The sequence below is a fragment of the Lemur catta genome, chromosome 17 (genome assembly GCF_020740605.2).
Source record: "Lemur catta isolate mLemCat1 chromosome 17, mLemCat1.pri, whole genome shotgun sequence".
NCBI classification, from domain to species: domain Eukaryota; kingdom Metazoa; phylum Chordata; class Mammalia; order Primates; family Lemuridae; genus Lemur; species Lemur catta.
Genome location: NC_059144.1, coordinates 25,421,821 through 25,439,792, shown reverse-complemented (window position 1 = coordinate 25,439,792; position 17,972 = coordinate 25,421,821). Strand labels below are relative to the sequence as shown.

At 49.0% G+C, this 17,972-nt stretch overlaps 1 protein-coding gene across 5 annotated transcripts in view; it reads right to left on the bottom strand.

Annotated features, from left to right (window-relative positions):
* Positions 1-9,838: 9,838 nt before the first annotated feature.
* The window catches only part of BCL2L1 (BCL2 like 1), a 47,171-nt gene continuing 39,037 nt past the window's right edge, over positions 9,839-17,972 (bottom strand). For all 5 annotated transcript variants that reach the window (XM_045529493.1, XM_045529490.1, XM_045529489.1 and 2 more), the window contains exon 3: positions 9,839-11,471. In XM_045529493.1, coding sequence (XP_045385449.1) covers positions 11,334-11,471 — 138 coding nt within the window. In that variant the 3' untranslated portion in view covers positions 9,839-11,333. The remainder of the gene's footprint in view (positions 11,472-17,972) is intronic.

Genomic DNA, 17,972 nt, shown 5'->3' with positions numbered 1-17,972 from the left:
TCAAGGGAGCTAGTGGGGCCATCACCCAAAGGAGGAGGAAGAGATGGGCAGGTAGAGGTGGGGGAGTAGGGACCCACACAGGATCCTGGAGCCTCTGCTGCCTCTGCTGAAGAGAGTTTGGGGGACAGCAGGGGAAGCTGCAGCTGGGTGTATGCTGGCATAGTGGCCAAGAAAAAACCTCCCCTTTGCCCTCAGAGGCTCACTGAAAAAATCAACTCACAAAAGGCAGATTAATGGAGAAAAGTCACACAAATTTATTTTAACATGCACGCATGGGAGGATCATAGGAGAATGATTGCCCAGTATCTCGATGGGGTACAGATGCCTATATGCCCTACTTTTTAGGGGAAGGAGATGGGGAAGTATGGATGATTTTAAGGTAGTAAATGATTTTTAGGGGGATTCAATGACTTGAAGAACATACAATGGCCTGGGACAAAGTCTGTTGGGCCTGCAGAGTGGACAATGGTTTGTGACAAAAGTCAGTCCAGGTTTGTTGACTGCAGTCTTTCTTCTTGTGATACAAGTTCAGTTAATGAAATCTCAGGGACAGGAACAGAGGGACAAAGGGGACACTCTCAAAGCCCAGGTGCAGAATCAACACACACAAAACTGCACCACAGCCCACCGGCCAAGGGGTCCAAGTCACAATTGCAGCATTTCAAACCACCTTGAAATTTGGTGGCATAAAACAACCATTGTATTATGCCCAGAGATTCTGTGGGTTAGGAATTTGGCAGGGGGCACATTGGGAACCGCTTGCCTCTGCTCTAGAACGTCTGGGGCCTCAGCTGCAAACACTCAAAGGCTATAGCCAGAATCGTGTGAGGTGTTTTCACTCACACATCTAGTGGGTGATGCCGGCTGCCAGCTGGGACCTTTGCCAGAACACCTCTTTGTGGCCTCCCCATGGGGTCTCTCTGTGTGAGCTAGTTTGAGCTCCCTCACAGCAGGGTGGTTGGGTTCCAAGAGCAAGTGTCCCAAGGGAGCAAGGGGGAAGTGCATTGTCTTTTTATGATCTAGTCTCAGAAGACATATAGCATCACTTCCGCCAAAACCTATTGGTCAAGGAACTCCCAAAGGTACACCCAGGCTTAGGAGAGAGAGAAAGCAGACTCTACCACTCAATGGGAGGACATTAAGATCACATTATAAGATGGGAGATGCATGTGAGATGGCAAATGTTTGTGGTCATTTTTTAAAAACAGTCTGCCTCCCAGAGTCAAGCCCAACATCAATGGGCAGAGAAATATCCTCCAGTCAGAGTGTGCATGTGGCAAGCATGGAGGAGGGGAGGCAGAATTGTGAGCAAATAATAAAACCTACTACAGATGTGTAGAAATTACCAATGCAAAACCAAGATGACAGAGGTTTTTTTTTTTAACCACAATTAAAAATTAAAAACAAAATCAACTAAGATTGACAGAAACAAAAACTGACCACATTAAATTGTTGCTCAGGCCAGTCTCGCACTCCTGACTTCAAGTGGTCCTCCTGCCCCAGCCTCTCAAAGTGCTAGGATTACAAGCACTTGTACCATGTTGTACCGTGCCTGGCTTACGGTTTTCAGTTTTTATGTTTCCATTTGTTCCTCTTTATATCTTCTTATTTTTGTGCTGAGGTTTTCTACTTCTTTACTGAGGCTTCCTATCTACATTTTCATTTGTTTCAAGTGTGTTTGTGATTGTCATTGAAGCATTTTCCTCATGGCTGCTTTAAGCTCTTTTTCAAATAATTCTAATTTTTTTTCTATTTTTAGTTGCCTGGCTAATTTCTTTCTATTTTTAGTAGAGATAGGGTCTCACTCTTGCTCAGGCTGGTCTCAAACTCCTGACCTCAAGCGATCCTCCTGCCTTAGCTCCCAGAGTGCTAGGATTACAGGCGTGAGCCACCAGGTGTGAGCCTGGCCTTTCAAATAATTCTAAAATCCCTTCATATTACATTATGAGATTCTGGATTTTATTTATCTTTTATTTTGATTAACTTTTTTTTTTTTTTTTTGACGCAGAGTCCTGCTCTGTCACCCTGGCTAGAGTGCCGTGGCGTCAGCCTAGCTCACAGCAATCTCAAACTCCTAGGCTCAAGCAATCTTTCTGCCTCAGCCTCCCAAGTAGCTGGGATTACAGGCATGTGCCACTATGCCTGGCTAATTTTTTAGCTATACATATTTTTAGTTGTCCAGATAATTTCTTTCTATTTTTTAGTAGAGACGGGAGGGGTCTCGCTCTTGCTCAGGCTGGTCTCGAACTCCTGACCTCGAGCGATCCTCCCACCTCGGCCTCCCAAAGTGCTAGGATTACAGGCGTGAGCCACCGCGCCCGGCCTGATTAGCTTTTTAAAAGCCTGTGATAGCACCCTGTATTCCAGGTGGTTTCCCATCCAAGTACTAACCAGGCCTGCCCCTGCCGCTGCTTAGCTTCGGAGATCAGAGAAGACCAGGTGCATTCAGGGTGGTGTGGCTGTAGACAAGCTCCTTTTGTTTTCTTTCTCTCTCTTTTTTTTTTTTTTTATAAACACTCTGGCTGGTGAAGGGGGACGCTGCCTCATCACCAGCAGGCGGAAGTAGTGTCCAGGTTCCCCACTCAGTCTCCATTGATCGCCAAGATGGGGAGCTCCTCATTGCTGCTGACGAGAGTGGCAGTTTCAGTTCCCACGTGGTCCCCACTAACACCATGGTGGGTGTAGTGATGGTGAAGGGCCTGACTCTCCTAGGCCTTTTCTGATACCGTCCCAGCCGGGAGAGCCAGGGGCACCTTTTTACTGCCACGTGGGGGTGGAATTCCAGGCTCCCCATGTGCTGTCCATTGACATTTCAGGGGAGGAGGGGGAGGCTGGAGAGGACCCATTACTGGCCAGCAGGGGTGAAAGTCTTGGTTCCTTTGATATTATCTCACAGCACCCTACGTTGCTGGGGTGTTGGGGTGCCTTGTTACAGGCTCATGAGGTTGGAAGTCTAGGCTCCCTGCTCAGCCTTTGCTGATGTAGATGGAGCCATAGTTTCTTCAGTGGCGTTTGGCTGGAGCAGAGCTGTAATTGTCCAAAAGTTTTGTCTTGCTCGGCTGTTCCTTTCCTAATCCTTTGACCAGAGAGAAGGCTTTTGTTGGGGTCTTTTTTCCGCCTACACCCACTGGCTTTTTTTGTAGCCAGCTTCTTCTGCTCCAAGTCTGGCATACAGGTGACAAAAAGAAAACTGGGAACTCACTACCATGTCATACCTCAGGTCTGGAGGTCCCTAGCCAGTCTGCCGTCTTCCCCTCTGGAGTCTTCTGACGCTTGTTTTACATACAATGTCAAAGGTTTTTAGTTTGACTTAGCAGAAGAAATAGGGAAAAGTATCTCTCCATATGCCTGCATGTGCAAGTCCAGTGGTTCATCCCACTCTTAAATCTCTCATAATTTATATCCACCCCCTCTCCTTCCCCTTCCCTCCCTCCCTCCTTCCATTTCATTTGTTGAAGACATGGGATCATTTGTCCTGAGGAGTTTCCCCACAGGCATGCATTTTGTTGATCGCATGCCCATATATCATTTATTGTGCCCCTCTGTCCCTGTATTTTCTCTAAATGGTGGTTACATTTAGAAGCTTGGTCAGGTTCATGTTTGATTTTTTTTTTTGCAAGAATATTTCATGGGTGTGCTGTGTTCTTTTGCCAGGAGGCACAAGATGCCTGGTTGTCTTTGTGTACCGTTAGCAGCTTTCATTGGTCACTGTGTAGCTTCATTAACTTATTAGGAGTACAGATGGCTTTCAAACACATGAAAAGATGCCAACCTCAATTAGAATTTTAAAAATAACCCTTTAAAGCATGAGTACTATTTTTTCATCTACCAGATTGACAAACACCAAAGAGCGTTAACACCAATGTTGGCAACAGTGCAGAAGACAGGCAGTTTCACAGGATGCTGGATTTGACTGCATCCGTCACAAGGACAAACGCATGTACCCTTTGGCCCAGCAATTCTACTTCTAGGAGTTTATCCTGTGGATACACAGGCACATGTGCAAAATGACGAATACATGAGGTTGTTTGTGGCAGTATCGTTTGGATTAGCAAAAGTTGAGAACTACAAAATCGATCCTCCCTCAAACAGAGTTTTCCACTTGGTATGCTGCAAAGTTGTCACAAGTCGTGGCCGACTTGTCAGTGGCCCGATCATGAGCCCTTGGCATACCCTCAGAGGTCACATGCGGCTTTGGTAGAAAGTTCTCATTTAAGGGGACAGGTATCTATGTCTCTTTGACCATGGGTTTGTGCTTTACCCAAGCCTGAGGCAGGCAGGAAGTGCCAAGTGCCAAGGAGAAAACCTTACAGCAGCCCTCAGCCAATGAGGGGTGAGAGCTGGAGGATAAATACCTTGGTGTTCTTGCCCCCGCAAGGATATAATTCTGAGGGTGTTCCACAAATCTTTTAAAGGATCCCCTGGGGAAGAAAGAGCCCCATTGCCTGAAGTGGCAACCTCCTCCTCATCCCACCATATATTGGCTCCCTGTCCCTCCCTGCTTCGCTTCACCACTTACACCACTTGCACCTGAATCTTTATTTTAGGCTTTGCTTTTGGAGGAAATCCATATTGAGACAGTTAGAGCTTGGTAGTGGTTTGACAGCACAGCTTGATAAAATTTATAGTACTTACTATAAAAAATAGCACTTACAGTGCCAGACACCATTCTTATCCACGTTATAAGCATTCAATCTGTCTAACCACCCCACGAGGTAGGTATGATTATCACCCCCATTTTTCAGGTAAAGAAACTCAGGCACAGAGAGGTTAAGTCACTTGTACGAGGGCACCCACCTACCCCAGGCAGTCTGTTTCGGAGCCCTGTCCCAAAACACTCCACTATCCTTCTCTCCTCTGGCCCAGGCTGTTCCATCAGGATGAGCTGACCATGGCCAAGGTTGGGCTCTTCCCTCTGGCCATCTACTGCAGGGGTCAGCTGTGGAGGGTGGCATCCATGGAGCACCACCTACCCTCTACAGTTTGTTTTCGAGGTGCCCAGGGAGCTTGGCACAAAGCCTTTTGGGGATATAGCCAACCAGCTGCAGAGGGATGTCTCACCGCATAAATGACTCGCAATTTAGGGCCCTATCATTATTTTACTATGATTAATATTAGTTTTACAATGCAATTGTAACTGGGGTTTTTTTTGGGGGGGGAGGGGAGGTTTGTTTGTTTTTTACATCAGTGCAATTTGAGCCTGACACGGGGACTTCCTGTTGCTGGGACTGGTCATTTCCTACTCAGCAACACATTTACAAACCATCTCATTGGCTATGCCACTATGTGATGTTTATATTCTTTTTTATTTTGAGAAGAACTTTTTCTGACATCATGTCCATATTCTTGGTATCTTAGTGTTTTAAGAATGACTTCCTCAACTTTTAACATTGACTTGTTAAAACTTTGGAATATGGCCATGCAATTTCATGAGAATTCACAAGGCTCTTTATAATGAAATTATTCAAACTATGTATGAACCTACTGAAATGAGATGGTGTAAATAATTTAAGAGGGAATAAATACTCCACGCACCCATAATTCTAACATTAATGCATGGATATTTATGAAAAATGAAAAGACATAAATTTATATAGGTCATGCATGTTCATTTCTATCATTTTCAATATATTAAGAAAAAGTTATTATTATTTTTGCCTCATGACAAAGGCTGTGAGGGTGGAGTCAAAAAATGGAGAGCTGGACATTATGTAATGAATTTGATCATGACACAAGTTGCTGGTTTTCCTGCATGACTTGTTAATTTTTTTAAATTGCACAAGCACTGCACACAATCATTATCTTAAATGTCTATAGAATTCAAGACTATAAAGAAGTGAAAGCTGACTTTCAATCCTTGGCTTGTTGTTTGTTTCTTTTAAAAAAATCATGAATAGGTGTTGAATTTTACAAAATACTATTTTGACATCTACTGAAATAATTATAACTATTATTTTTGTTAATCTTTCAATACAATGAATTACATAGAAAGATTTCCTGTATTGAGTCAATCTTGTTTACCTGGACTAAATGCTACCAGGTCATGATGTATTATTATTCTTTTAATATGATGTTAGATTCGATTTGTTAATATTATATTTAGAATTTTGGTATACATGTTCATAAGTTACCTTGGCCTAGAATCCCTTTCCTTTCCTTCCTTTCTTCCTTCTTTCCTCCCTCTCTTCCTCCCTTCCTTCCTCCTTTAATTCCTTCCTTCCTCTCTCTTCCTTCGTCCTACACAGCTTTGTCTAGTTTTAATAACATTTATAATTGCCTCAGAAAGAAAGAAAAGAAAGTGAAAGCTTTACATCTTTTCCAGTGCTCTGAACTCATTATTTTAAAATGCCCAAAATGAAAAATTCATTTGGATTTGGAATCTGGCTGGGTGCAGTGGCTCACGCCTGTAAATCCTAGTACTCTGGGAGGCTGAGGTAGGAGGATTGCTTGAGCTCAGGATTTCAAGACCAGCCTGAGCAAGAAGTGAGACCTTGTCTCTACTAAAAATAGGAAAAATTAGGTGTGGTGGTGCGCGCCTGTAGTCCCAGCTACTCAGGAAGCTGAGGCAGGAGGGTCACTTGAGCCCAGGAGTTTGAGGTTGCTGTGAGTGAGGCTGATTCCACGGCACTGTAGCCTGGGCAACAGAGCAAGACTGTCTCAAAAAAAAAAAAAAAAGAAAAGAAAAGAAAAGTGGATCTGAAATCCACTTGATTACAAGAAATATTAACACTGACAAACAGTCAATTAGACAAATATTACAATGCTTAAATATTTCAATTGTAAGCTTTGAAATATTTAAAATTTTTCTTTTATCTCCTATTTGAGATCACAAAGCCTCTTGATGCCTTGATCAGGAATTGTGTGAGTTATTTTAATAATAAAACATCATATAAAATGTTGCATTTACAGGACCAAAATCAAGTCTCTTAAGAACCAATTTAAAACATATTTTATGTATTTGGATGTTTTAATCAAAAGTTAATTAACACTCCATATCTTTCCTATCTTTCTTTCATCACAAATATGTAATATATGGAAATGGAATGAAACATTCTCCAACACCCACACAGAGAAGTCCCAAACCCCTTCCAACTTTCCATCTGTGCAGTTCCAGTATTTTATGTGTGTGCCATGGCACCCATAAGGTTGGGAATCACTGAGTTAAGGGGTCTGGTTAAAATTTTTGTGGAATATTACACAGCTAGAAAAAAGAATACAGTTTTCGTGAGTTGACAATTGTTGAAACTGCCGATGAGTACATGAGGATTTGTGTCTGAATATGGAAACTTCTACAAGATACATCATGTAGGTGGAAAAAGCGAGGCAAAGTGTGTCTAGTATGTTACCATTTCTGTAAAAAAACAAATTGGGAGGCAGGTTAAAAATATATTTATATCTATGCCAGTATGTGAAAAGACATTTCTGGAAGCATATGGAGAATCTGGGGAAGGAACTTGAGTAGCTACGGTAGGGGCAGGAGCCAGGGATACATCGTTGGGGGATGCGGGGAGGGAGGCTGGAGGCTTTGGTCTTGACCCAAGGAGAATGCGACTCTGAGCCCTGCAGAGCTGGGCAAGCTCTGAATCTGGTACCCATGGACTGGAAGTGTAGCTGTGTTCAGGCGAGCAGGGCAGAGGACGGCGGACACTGGAGGAAGGTGGCAAGGCGGGAGACAGAAGTCCCGGGCGCTGAGCAGAGCAGCTTGGTTGGCTTCCAGGTGTCATCCCGCGGCCACCAGGGGTCAGGCAAGCTCGCTCCAGAAAGCCAGCGGGGCGGAGCGCTGGAAGCAGGTGCCGCCTGCAGACCCGCCCCCCGGCTGCAGCGCCCGCCCGTGGCGTCCCTGACCGCATTCTTAGACACCCCCTGACCGCCGGCCGCAGCCACGTGGAACTCCCTCCTCCTGGAGAGCCGGCCGGATGGCGGGGTCATCCCTGCACCCACCCCCAGCATGCAGTCCTCCCCCACCTCTGTTGGGTTATCTCGTTCGATTGACCACAACCCTGCGAGATGAGTACTACCATCATACCCATTTTGTAGAGAGAAGGGCCAGGGCGTGGAGAGGATAGGTAAGTGGCTCAAAGTCACAAGACCAGGAATGGCGACGCGGGACACACCTGGCCTGCCCACCCTCAAAACCAGAGCGTTAACCAAATCAGGCTTCCTCACTGGTCTGCGGGTTTCCATTCTGCTCCCCCTCTCTGAACCTCCGCAGCAGCCAGAGGGACCTTTGGGGACTCTAGGGGGGATATTACTCCTTCATTATCACCCTTCTCCAGCTCTCACTGCCCTCAGGATCAAGTTAAGTCCCCTCACCCATCATCATCTTAACCCAGGAAGCCCTTCACTCTCAGCTCCAGGCATATGAACTTTCCTTCAGCCTGAAGCCACCCCTGCTCAAATGGTGCATTTGCTGTTTCTTCCTCGGGCCCACTCTCCTGCCTCCCTACTTTTAGTCAATTATGATGCTCCTTCAGGCGCTGGCTCTTGTGCTACTTCCACCAGGGAGTCCTCCCTGTCTCCTGACTCCCAGACAAGCTCAGATCCCATATTAAATGCCATTGGAGCACTGTGAGCCTCTGGGGTTGCAATGGCCTCAGACATGTGCTTCATTTTTGTATTTATAAAGGCATCACTATTCCAAAAACCCATCACTCTTGAGTCTTCTCTAAAGCTGTCTCTATTCCATCTGAAATCCTGTGGGGCCTACCTGAATAATGTTCTCTCAGGTCTAACCCCTTCTTAACCTCCTTCCCTACGAAGTCCTTCATGTCTTGCCAGGAGACTGAAGTTTCTTCAGTTGTCCTTTTTCAACCTCTGCCCTTGTTGGAACTCAGGGAACGATACCCCAAAGTATGGCGCTTTGGCATGCCGAGTTCTTGGAACTAGAGGACCTTGTTAGTCCTCAGAAGCAAGTTCTCTCTGACCTTCTCCTGCCCTGAGCAAACTCCTCTTCCCCAAGGTGGGTCATGGAAGCCAGAACCCCCCTCCTCCAAAGCAAGCCACAAAACCTAGAAATGTTACTCTAACCTTCTCATCTGTGTAAAAGCTGGCCATAAAGAAATTCTCTGACCTACCTATGTTGTCTGTCATAAGACCCTCATTCCAGAAGGGTCCTGTGCTATACCTGGGAGGACAGAACACTACACAGAGGCCAAGAATCTGAACAGAAAGGCCTTTTTGGGTTTCCCCACTCAGTCTGTTACCATTAGACCATACCCTTTTTGTCCAGCTGTCCATTGTTCATTGAATCTAAGCAGAAAAATGAAGTTGTCTCTGGGTTTTGAGGTCTTCATTTCTGAAGCCTCCTGTGTCATGTAAAACTTTGAACAAATCTGTCTTTCTCTTGTTAATCTGTCTTTTGTTACAGGAGTGTCAGCCATGACCCTTATGATGGCTGAGGAAAGGTAGCACACCTTCCCCCAGCCCACTCTATGGCAGACAGAACTGTGCTTTTATTTGGCTGTCTCCCCCACAGAATGGACACTATTTAAAGACAAGGGCTTTGTTTACTTGCCGAATCCCTGGTGCCTAGGGCTGCGCCCACACAGGGCTCAGTAAACACTTGCAAAGTGGCTATTTGACTGTTTCTCCGCTGGAATGTCAGTTCCTGAGGGTGGACACTGTGTCTGCCCTGTTCACACACAGTCCCAGTGCCCAGCACACAGCAGGTGCTCAGTAAAAGACCCTGTCAATGTACAGGCTGAGAAATTCAGGCCCAGAGGGCTGAATGGACTTGTCCGAGGCCCTCTCCTGAGGACAGCAGAGCCGAGACCGGTAGCCAGCTCTCTGGCAGCCCTCCTTTGCCCATCCCAGAGCACACCAGAGCCCAGGCCCTTTGTTCACTGAGTCAACACAGTTTATTACTGAACTGCACTTTCACCTTCACACAGACTATTTCAAAGAGCTGGAACAAGTGTGGGTGGGGGGTGGGGGAGGGACACGTGCCCCTCAGGAGCCAGGACCCCTGGCCGGCTTCCCCGGACCAGGGCAGGGGAGGGAGCATCAGGCCGTCCAATCTCCGGGCACCAGCTCTCCACGTGCACGCGCACAGCAAGCCAGCAGCTCCTCACACATAAATACAGACACGCTTAACAAAAATAGTATATCATCTTCACAAGGAATAAAAACTAGTCTTGAATATGTACAGCAGAGCGCCCAAGGTGACTGGGGCTGGGCCGGGACCCCCAGGACAGGCCAAGGGTGGAGCAGAGGAGAGAGGGGGGCCTGAAGGGCTCCTGGCCAGGTCACTCTGTCCTTGGCAGCCCGGCTGCCCAGGCTACATGGCCCCTCCAGTCTGCCCCACCCCAGCCCTGTGCACCAGGCTTTTCTTCTTGCCCTTCCTGCCTGAGGTAGGGAAGACCCGAGGGCTCCCACAGCTGTCCCTATAGCTCCCCTTCACCTCTGAGCTGAGGCCCCTGAACCCCTGGACCCCATGGGCAACAGCCCAAGGCAGAGATGCCACCAGCTGATCTCCTTGCAGGAAGTGAGGCAGCTGAGGCCATAAACAGCTCTGGGGCACCATCTGCCTTGGGCTCAGTTGGTCCCTTGGTCATGGTCATGGGAGCCAGGGGAGGAGAAGGGACTGTGGTGGTACTAAAATGCAAGGGCCACCCTAGCTTTGGCATGGGGTGCTTCCTGTGGTTATAGCCCGCTCTCTCCCTGGGTGGGGCTGGCCTCTAGCCAGAGGCCTCTGGAGGACATTCGGACTGGGAGTGGGGACTTTGGCCAGACCAGAGGTGGGGAGGGAGTCCTGGTCCTTGCTTCTTTATTCCAAGCAGCCTGAATCCCTAATTAGTCAAAACTGGCCCCTAAATGGCTCTTGGGGGCGGGGATGGAAGGAAGAGGAACCTAGGTCCAGGGGTGGGTTGGGGGGGGTAGGGGATGGGAAATGATCAATTCTGAGGCCACAAACATCGAAACAAAGGCAATCTAGTCTTTCTCGGGAAGAGGTTCCTAAAACTTTCCAGCTCCCTGGCAGAAAAGCATTTTGGGGGAGGCTAAGGGGTAAGGGTTCCACCAATCAGGCAGGGCCCTCCTGCTCCCAGCCACAAGCCCTCCCATACCTGCCTGCCTCCATGGGGCAGATTGGGGAGAAACTTTGTGGATTTTGAGGCTGAGAGAACTGAGGTGTGGGAGAAGGTGGCTCTCACAGAAGCGTGGTAAATTCTAGAAAACTAATTGCAGGGGACCAGGTCTGGGCCCAACCCAGTGGTAGGTGGGTGGGCGGGCACGGGCTGCATGTAGTGGTTTTCCTGGTGGCAATGGTGGCTGGACGGAGGGATGTGGTGGGGCAGGGCAGGGGACGGGAGGGTGAGTGGATGGTCAGTGTCTGGTCATTTCCGACTGAAAAGCGAGCCCAGCAGAACCACGCCAGCCACAGTCATGCCCGTCAGGAACCAGCGGTTGAAGCGTTCCTGGCCCTTCCGGCTCTCAGCTGCTGCATTGTTCCCGTAGAGTTCCACAAAAGTGTCCTGCAGGGAGAGAGAAGAGAAGGGAAGGCACCCTTTGAGTCCTCGGATAGCAATGTGGGTGGGTGGGAGAAAGCAGGTGGCTATCTGCCTGCAGTAGCCTGGGAGATGTGAAAAACTGTAGCCATCAGTGCCCACCCTGGGCCAGATAAAGGGTTAAGGGCTGCCCTCTCTCTTGCCCCCCAGCTGGGGATGAGCAATCCATGTGACTGCTGAGAAAACAGGTGCAGAGGGGGAAAGAGCTTGTCTTGAGGTCAGAGAGCTGGGAAGTGGTACTCACTCCAGACCCCAAGGTAGGAAAGAGATGGGCAAGGTCAGAGAACGAATGGGCAGGCAGGCAGCCAGGTGGCTAGAGCAGAGTGCCGGGGCGGGGGGGATGAGAGAGCAGGGGTGAGCAGGAGCCAAACCACGTGTGGCCTGGAAGCCACTAGTAGCTTGGGTAGTACTCTCCACTGCTGCACCAGGGGGAAGGAGAAGGAGGGACAGGGATAAATCCTCAGAGAGATTAGGGGCAGATTCAAGGGTTGAATGGGGCTTAGGACTTTCAGCCAGCCAGAGGCTCCTTCTCCCTCTGGAAGGAGCCTAGAGCCAGGGCAGCAGAGCAGAGCAAAGACGGTAACCGTGATGTAGGACTGGCAGGTCCCCATTGTGGGGCCTATGAGGCCCTGTCCCTGTCCCCCACCCAGCAAGTGTGACTTGGCCCAGGAGGAGGTGAGTAACAGCCCTCCACCCTGAAGCTAGGTCAGGAGGGAAGCACATTATATGGGGAAGGAGTAGCTGTGGGCTAAATTACCCAGCTTGGGGTGGAGCCAGCCTGTGGGGACGCTGAGAGTATCCTTTCATGAGTAAGCTTTGCACCCAGTTTGTCCTTTAATCCTCCTAACAATGCTGCAATGTGGGCTGTCTCTCCCCATTTACAGACCAGGAAGCTGGGCCGCTGAGGGACTTGATCAAGGTCACCTTGCTTTGTCAGTGGTGGAACCAGAATCTAAACCTGGTGTCCAGCCCTTAGAAATAAGTGCTCAGTGTGTGTGGGGGGTGGGGAATGAGTGGGCCACTGGCTGGCTCCAGAGCCCACGCTCTTGCCTCTCTACCAAGCCCCCCACACACCGAGCCTACATTTCTACCTGGTCCCAAATGGCCAAGCAGCTGTTCCCCCAGACAGGGCCCGCCATCTCCAGTTATCACAGGTCCTGCCCACAGTCTGTCATTTATGACACCTGCCTGGCCCCATTTCTAGTCTTGATGACCACTCTGGGTCCATGCTCCATGCAGAGACTTCTAAAAACACAGATCAAGTTACAGCATGCCTGTGCTCAAAGTCCTCCGGCAGCTTTCTCCTGCACTTAGCAAGCAAGTGGCATTTATTTTTGTATCCCTGGTACCTAGCAGAGTGCCACTGAGCTGCTGACTTGACTGAAAGGATCCTCAACATTTATTAAGACATTAGTGAGGTAGCAGTGAGCCATGAACCAGAGGCCTTACCAGATGCTTACCATCTAGCTGGGGAAAAGGACACTGGGAAAGCCCTCCATTCAGACCACACTCCAAGCTCTCAACCTTCCCAAGGCTGGAATAAACCCCCATTCCTTATCTGGCCAGCAAGCTCTAGTGGGATCTGGCCCTGAACCCTTTCTGAGGGATGTCCCCACCCCTATCCCCTGCATACTTCACTCCAATCACACTGGCCTCCTTTGCTGTTCCTCCAGCTTCTCCTGCCTCATGATTTTGCTGCGCCTGACCCCCCATTTCACTCGTGACTCCATTCAAATGTCACCTCCTCAGAGAGGCCTTCCCCGACCAGCAGGGAGATAGGGTGGGTACTTTGTGAAATGGTACCCATCCCATCTCTTTCTACCTATCCCTTTACCTTGCTGTATTTTTCTTTGCAGTACTTTTTTTTTTAAGAGATGGGATGTCACTATGTTGCGCAGGCTGGAGTGCAGTGGCTATGCACAGGGCGATCCCACTACCGAGCAGCACGGGAGTGCTGACCTGCTGTGTTTTTAGCCTGGGCCAGTTCACCCCTCCTTACGCAACCTGGTGGTTCCCCCGTTCCTGGGAGGTCACCATACTGATGCTGAACTTAGCATGGACACCTGACGGGCCCAGAACTCCTGGGCTCACATGATCCTCCCACCTCAGCCTCCTGAGTAGCTGGGACTACAGGTGCACACGCCACTCCACCTGGCTTTTCTTCTCCGCACTTTTCATAACCAGATTCTACACTTTGTTTTTGTTATGATTTATCTCCTGTAGAGGTGCTGTCTTGTTTCTATATACCCAGTGTCTCGTGCGTAGCTGGTGCTCAATACAAACATGAATGGAACAATTGTGCTGCATGTTTACTAAGTGCCAGGCATTGTTATCCCATTTCACCTTCATCAGAATCCCCAGAGGCGCCACATTTCACAGATACGATGACTGAGGTTTAAAGTAGGGAACGTTCAGCTAACAGATGGCAGAGCCAGGATCAGACTGTGGAACTGCCTGGCTTCAGAGTGAGTGCTGCGACAGCACGACACTTCCCTTAAGGGGGTGGGGTGGGGGGCGGTGGAGGGACCTGTCCTGTCAATAGTGCTGAAAGGATTCTGAGGAAAAGGAATGCGGGAGCAGGGTGGAGGTGGAGCCTGGGATCCAGGATCTGGGGAGAGGAGGGCAGTGGCTGGCGAGGAAATGCCTCTCTGTCTCCCCCTCATCCTGCACAGCCTCTGCAGGTCTTGGCAGACAAGAAAACTCTTATAGGAGGCTTCATTTTTCTGCTCCCGAGTTCAGTAGGTCTAGGTGGAGTCACCAAAAAGGCTTATCAGTGATGGAGGAGAGTTCTGGGCTGTGAGGAGCATGGGAGAAGGCCCTGGTTATCCCAAGGGGCCAAATGTCCCACAAGAACCAAGGACACTGGGGTTGCAGCCAAAGTGGGAAAGGCCTGGCTCCCCTGATGGGAATTTTCCTGAAGTAGAGGGCTGGCAGCCACAGGAAATTTTCGGCTCTGAGACTGGGTTGAAGTAAACAGGCCCTGTCCCGGCAAGGGCACAAAGCATTCACTGTCCAGGAACGGTCATTCTAGGGTGGAGGGAACATTCTCATTTCAGTGCACAGAGAACAAGGCACTGACCCGCCCCAGTCTCCACTCATGTGTTCCTGGTCAGGACAACCTTCATCTCTACTGCAGCTCCTTCTCCTGGGGACGGGGGAGTAGGATTTCCAAGGGGTGTGGATTCTGGGGATTGCTTTTGCAGAGAGAGCACGAGCAAAATGGGGTGTGCTGTTCCAGGGCGGGTGCTGGAGAGGTGGTGGTGTGGGTATATTTAGCCCACAGTTCACACGACACACTTGGAAACAAACACAGCCATTTTCTCAGCGGGCAGCTGCTCTGGATAAATAAACAGGATTGCAGAGCAGCTCTGGTCTGGAAAAGCAGAGATAAGCCCCCACTGCTCCTTGGGTGGCTCCCACTGGTATTAGCCAGGCGTGGCATGGTGGGCAAGGGATGAGGTGTAACAATGGGTTGCATGAAGTCTCTGATGTCACAGAGGCGTCCAGGAGACCCAGCACCAAGGGCCTGTCTGCATCCTCAGCTTAGGTCAGAGCAAAGAAGGGGAAGTTTCTCTTTGTAGCTGACTTCCATGTTGGGGTTTTTAGGGCCACTGGGGACAGGCAATGGCTAATGATGGCAGAGTCATGGACTCCTAGCCAGGCATACCCCACAAATCAGCAAGGCCAAACCCACCTGCCCATTCTACAGTTTCCCACCACCAGTTTGTGGTAGAGCCAGGTCTCTGAGCTTGGTCTTCAGGAGAAGCCCAACTTAGGATCACCTTCAAAGTCCTTTTTCCAACATTTCAGAGCCTCCAACAGCCCTGGCCATACACAAGGGATGGCCCCACACTGCATACTCCAGAGTGCTTCAGGGCCGTATGCCTTTGCCAACACTGTGTCCTCTAATTGGTCACCTTCCCCATACCTCCCTTAGTTAGCCAACCTCTACTCAGCCTGCAAGACTCCACTCTGGAGTCCGTTCTTGCTTGCTCATTCCTCCCCCAACTCTGGGATGGATATCTCCTTTGTGCTTCCAGGGTCCCTGGACTTTTGATCATACCATAAATATTTATTGAGCACCTACTGTGCTCCAAGCCTGGCACTGGAGACTCAGCAGAGAGCAAGGCTTTCATGGAGCTTATATTCTAGTCCATTTTCAATGGGAGTGAGATTACCTCCAATGCGGCAAAGTGAAAAATTCTTAGATATTACAGTGGTTTGTGGCTCTCCACAGGCCACAGTACATAAAGAGATGTATAGTATAGCCGTGGTATTCAAATTTCATGGGAGGGCAATTAGGACAAAAAAGTCTAAAAAGACTCCTTGTGGGGGGTGGGGATAAGCACAGAGAGGATAACAAGAAAAAAACGACAATTTCCGAGATGATGGGGCTTTGAAGAAAATAAGTCATGGGGAGGTAACAGAATACCCAGGGGACTGGGTGTAGGTGGAGTGGTCAGTCAAGAAGCTCTCTTGGAGAAAGTGAGGTTTGAGCTGAGACTGGAATGATAAAGTGGCAGCAGCCATGGGAGATTTCAAAATCTTGGCTAAGAGCACGTTCCAACACAGGCAACTGAGGCCCTGAGGCAGGAAGAAGAGGAAGGGGTGTCCCTGGGTTGATCCCTTCTGTCTGTGTGCCAGTCTCCCCAAGAGTCTGGGGGCTCAGTGCAGGCAGGGACCAAGTACGACCCAGGACTGAAACCGAGGGCCCACCCAGACGGGCACAGACTGACTTTAGCTAGATCTCTGTCCACAGGCAGCCAACTGAATGATGCAGGTCACCCTGCAGCCACCCGCAACTCTGGACAAGTCAGGCAAAAAGGTTGCATGATGCCCCAGGGGAAGGGGCCCAAGTGCCAGCGGACCAACCACACTGCCAGGGGCTAAAGTATAGCCCCTACTTGAATCTGATCAGTCTTTCAATTCCTGTCCCTCTCCTCTGTCACCGCCTACATTCCCACTTCTTTCTAGCAGTGTGACTTTGAGCAGGTTACTTTCTTTTCTGATCCATAGTGTCCTTAGCTGTTAACAATAATAAATTAATAACTGTTATTATGATAGCTGACTTATATCGAACATTTGAATGTCTCACCTATGCCAGGCACTGAGCTAAAGCACTTTATCCTGACGAGGCCATATTCCTCTATTACACGTACTATCATACTCACTTGAGAGATCATTTATTACCCTATGTTCCCTACTACACTGTGTGGTTTTGTCACCTGCATCTTTAGAACCTGGTGCTATACCTAGAAAATGGCAGATGCCATTCTAAAAGAATCTATTTTAGATGAACAAATGAAGGCTTTCATTTAATCCTCTTAACATTTATCAATAGCCCCATTTTACAGATGTGAAAATAGAGGCTCCAGAATTTACTCAAGATCCCTATCTAGGAAGTGGTAAGACTGGGATCTGAGTTCTGGCCTCTCACTCATTCTGACGTCCAATCTTGCCATCTAGTCCCTGCTATCTCTACACAAAGAAAACCTGAACTCCTCAGTGGCAGCAGCTGCCATTTCCTGAGCACTTACCCTGCAAGGCACTCTTTGTAGATGAGATTAGTTCATGAGTTGTCTCTGCACTCTGTCAGCGGGTACTACTGTTAACCCATCACATAGCCAATGGACCTGCAGCCCACAGATGGTTTGTAACTTGCTCAGGGTCATGTAATGAGCTGGTGACCTAGCTGGGATGTCTATACTAACAATCTGGTTCCAGTGCCTTTACTCCTAACCTCAATGCAGTATTCTGCTCAGTTTCAAAAGGACAATACTTCTAAACCCCCCATCGTGGGCCAGGTGCATGCACGTCTGTGACTGAAGGAGGTCCTCATTCTAAGCCCAGGTAAACTGAGACTCAGATACACTAAGAGATATGGCTAAAGCAGATAAGTGAGAAGCCAATTTTAAGCCTCAGTATGTTCAGTAGCAAACCTCATAATCTGGGCCAGGGCGACGGCCCTGGGTCCCTCCAGGACGGTAAAGTGGCCTGAGGCCACCAGCTGAATGAATAAACTCTGGCTCCAGCCACCTGAGGGGAACTGGTGCCACAGGAAAAGGATGTGACGAAAACCTGGAAGGAAAGTGAAACCATTCCGTCTTGGCTTTAGTGAGGAACAAGCATCTGTGCCAGACAGGCCCTTCCTTCCTCTTGGGTGATTCTGGAGGGCCCAGGCCCACTGCTTCCTTCCTGCTTGGTTATTTCAGGAAAGAGGTAGGTGGAGAAGAGGAAGGGGCTCCTAGCAGCCAGGGAAAGTGCCAGGGACATCATGATTGTACCTTGCCCTGGCCTTGTGACAGCCCTGCACAGACAGGGTGTGAGTCATTTGCAGAGTCACTTTCTGTTCCTGGCCTCAGTTTCCCTGAGAGAGAGGCTGATAAATGCCTGCCGAACAGACAAACAAGGCCTTGTTAGGAGCTCCCTGGGAGATGGTAAGAAGGGGGGTGGGGCAAAGGAAGAGGC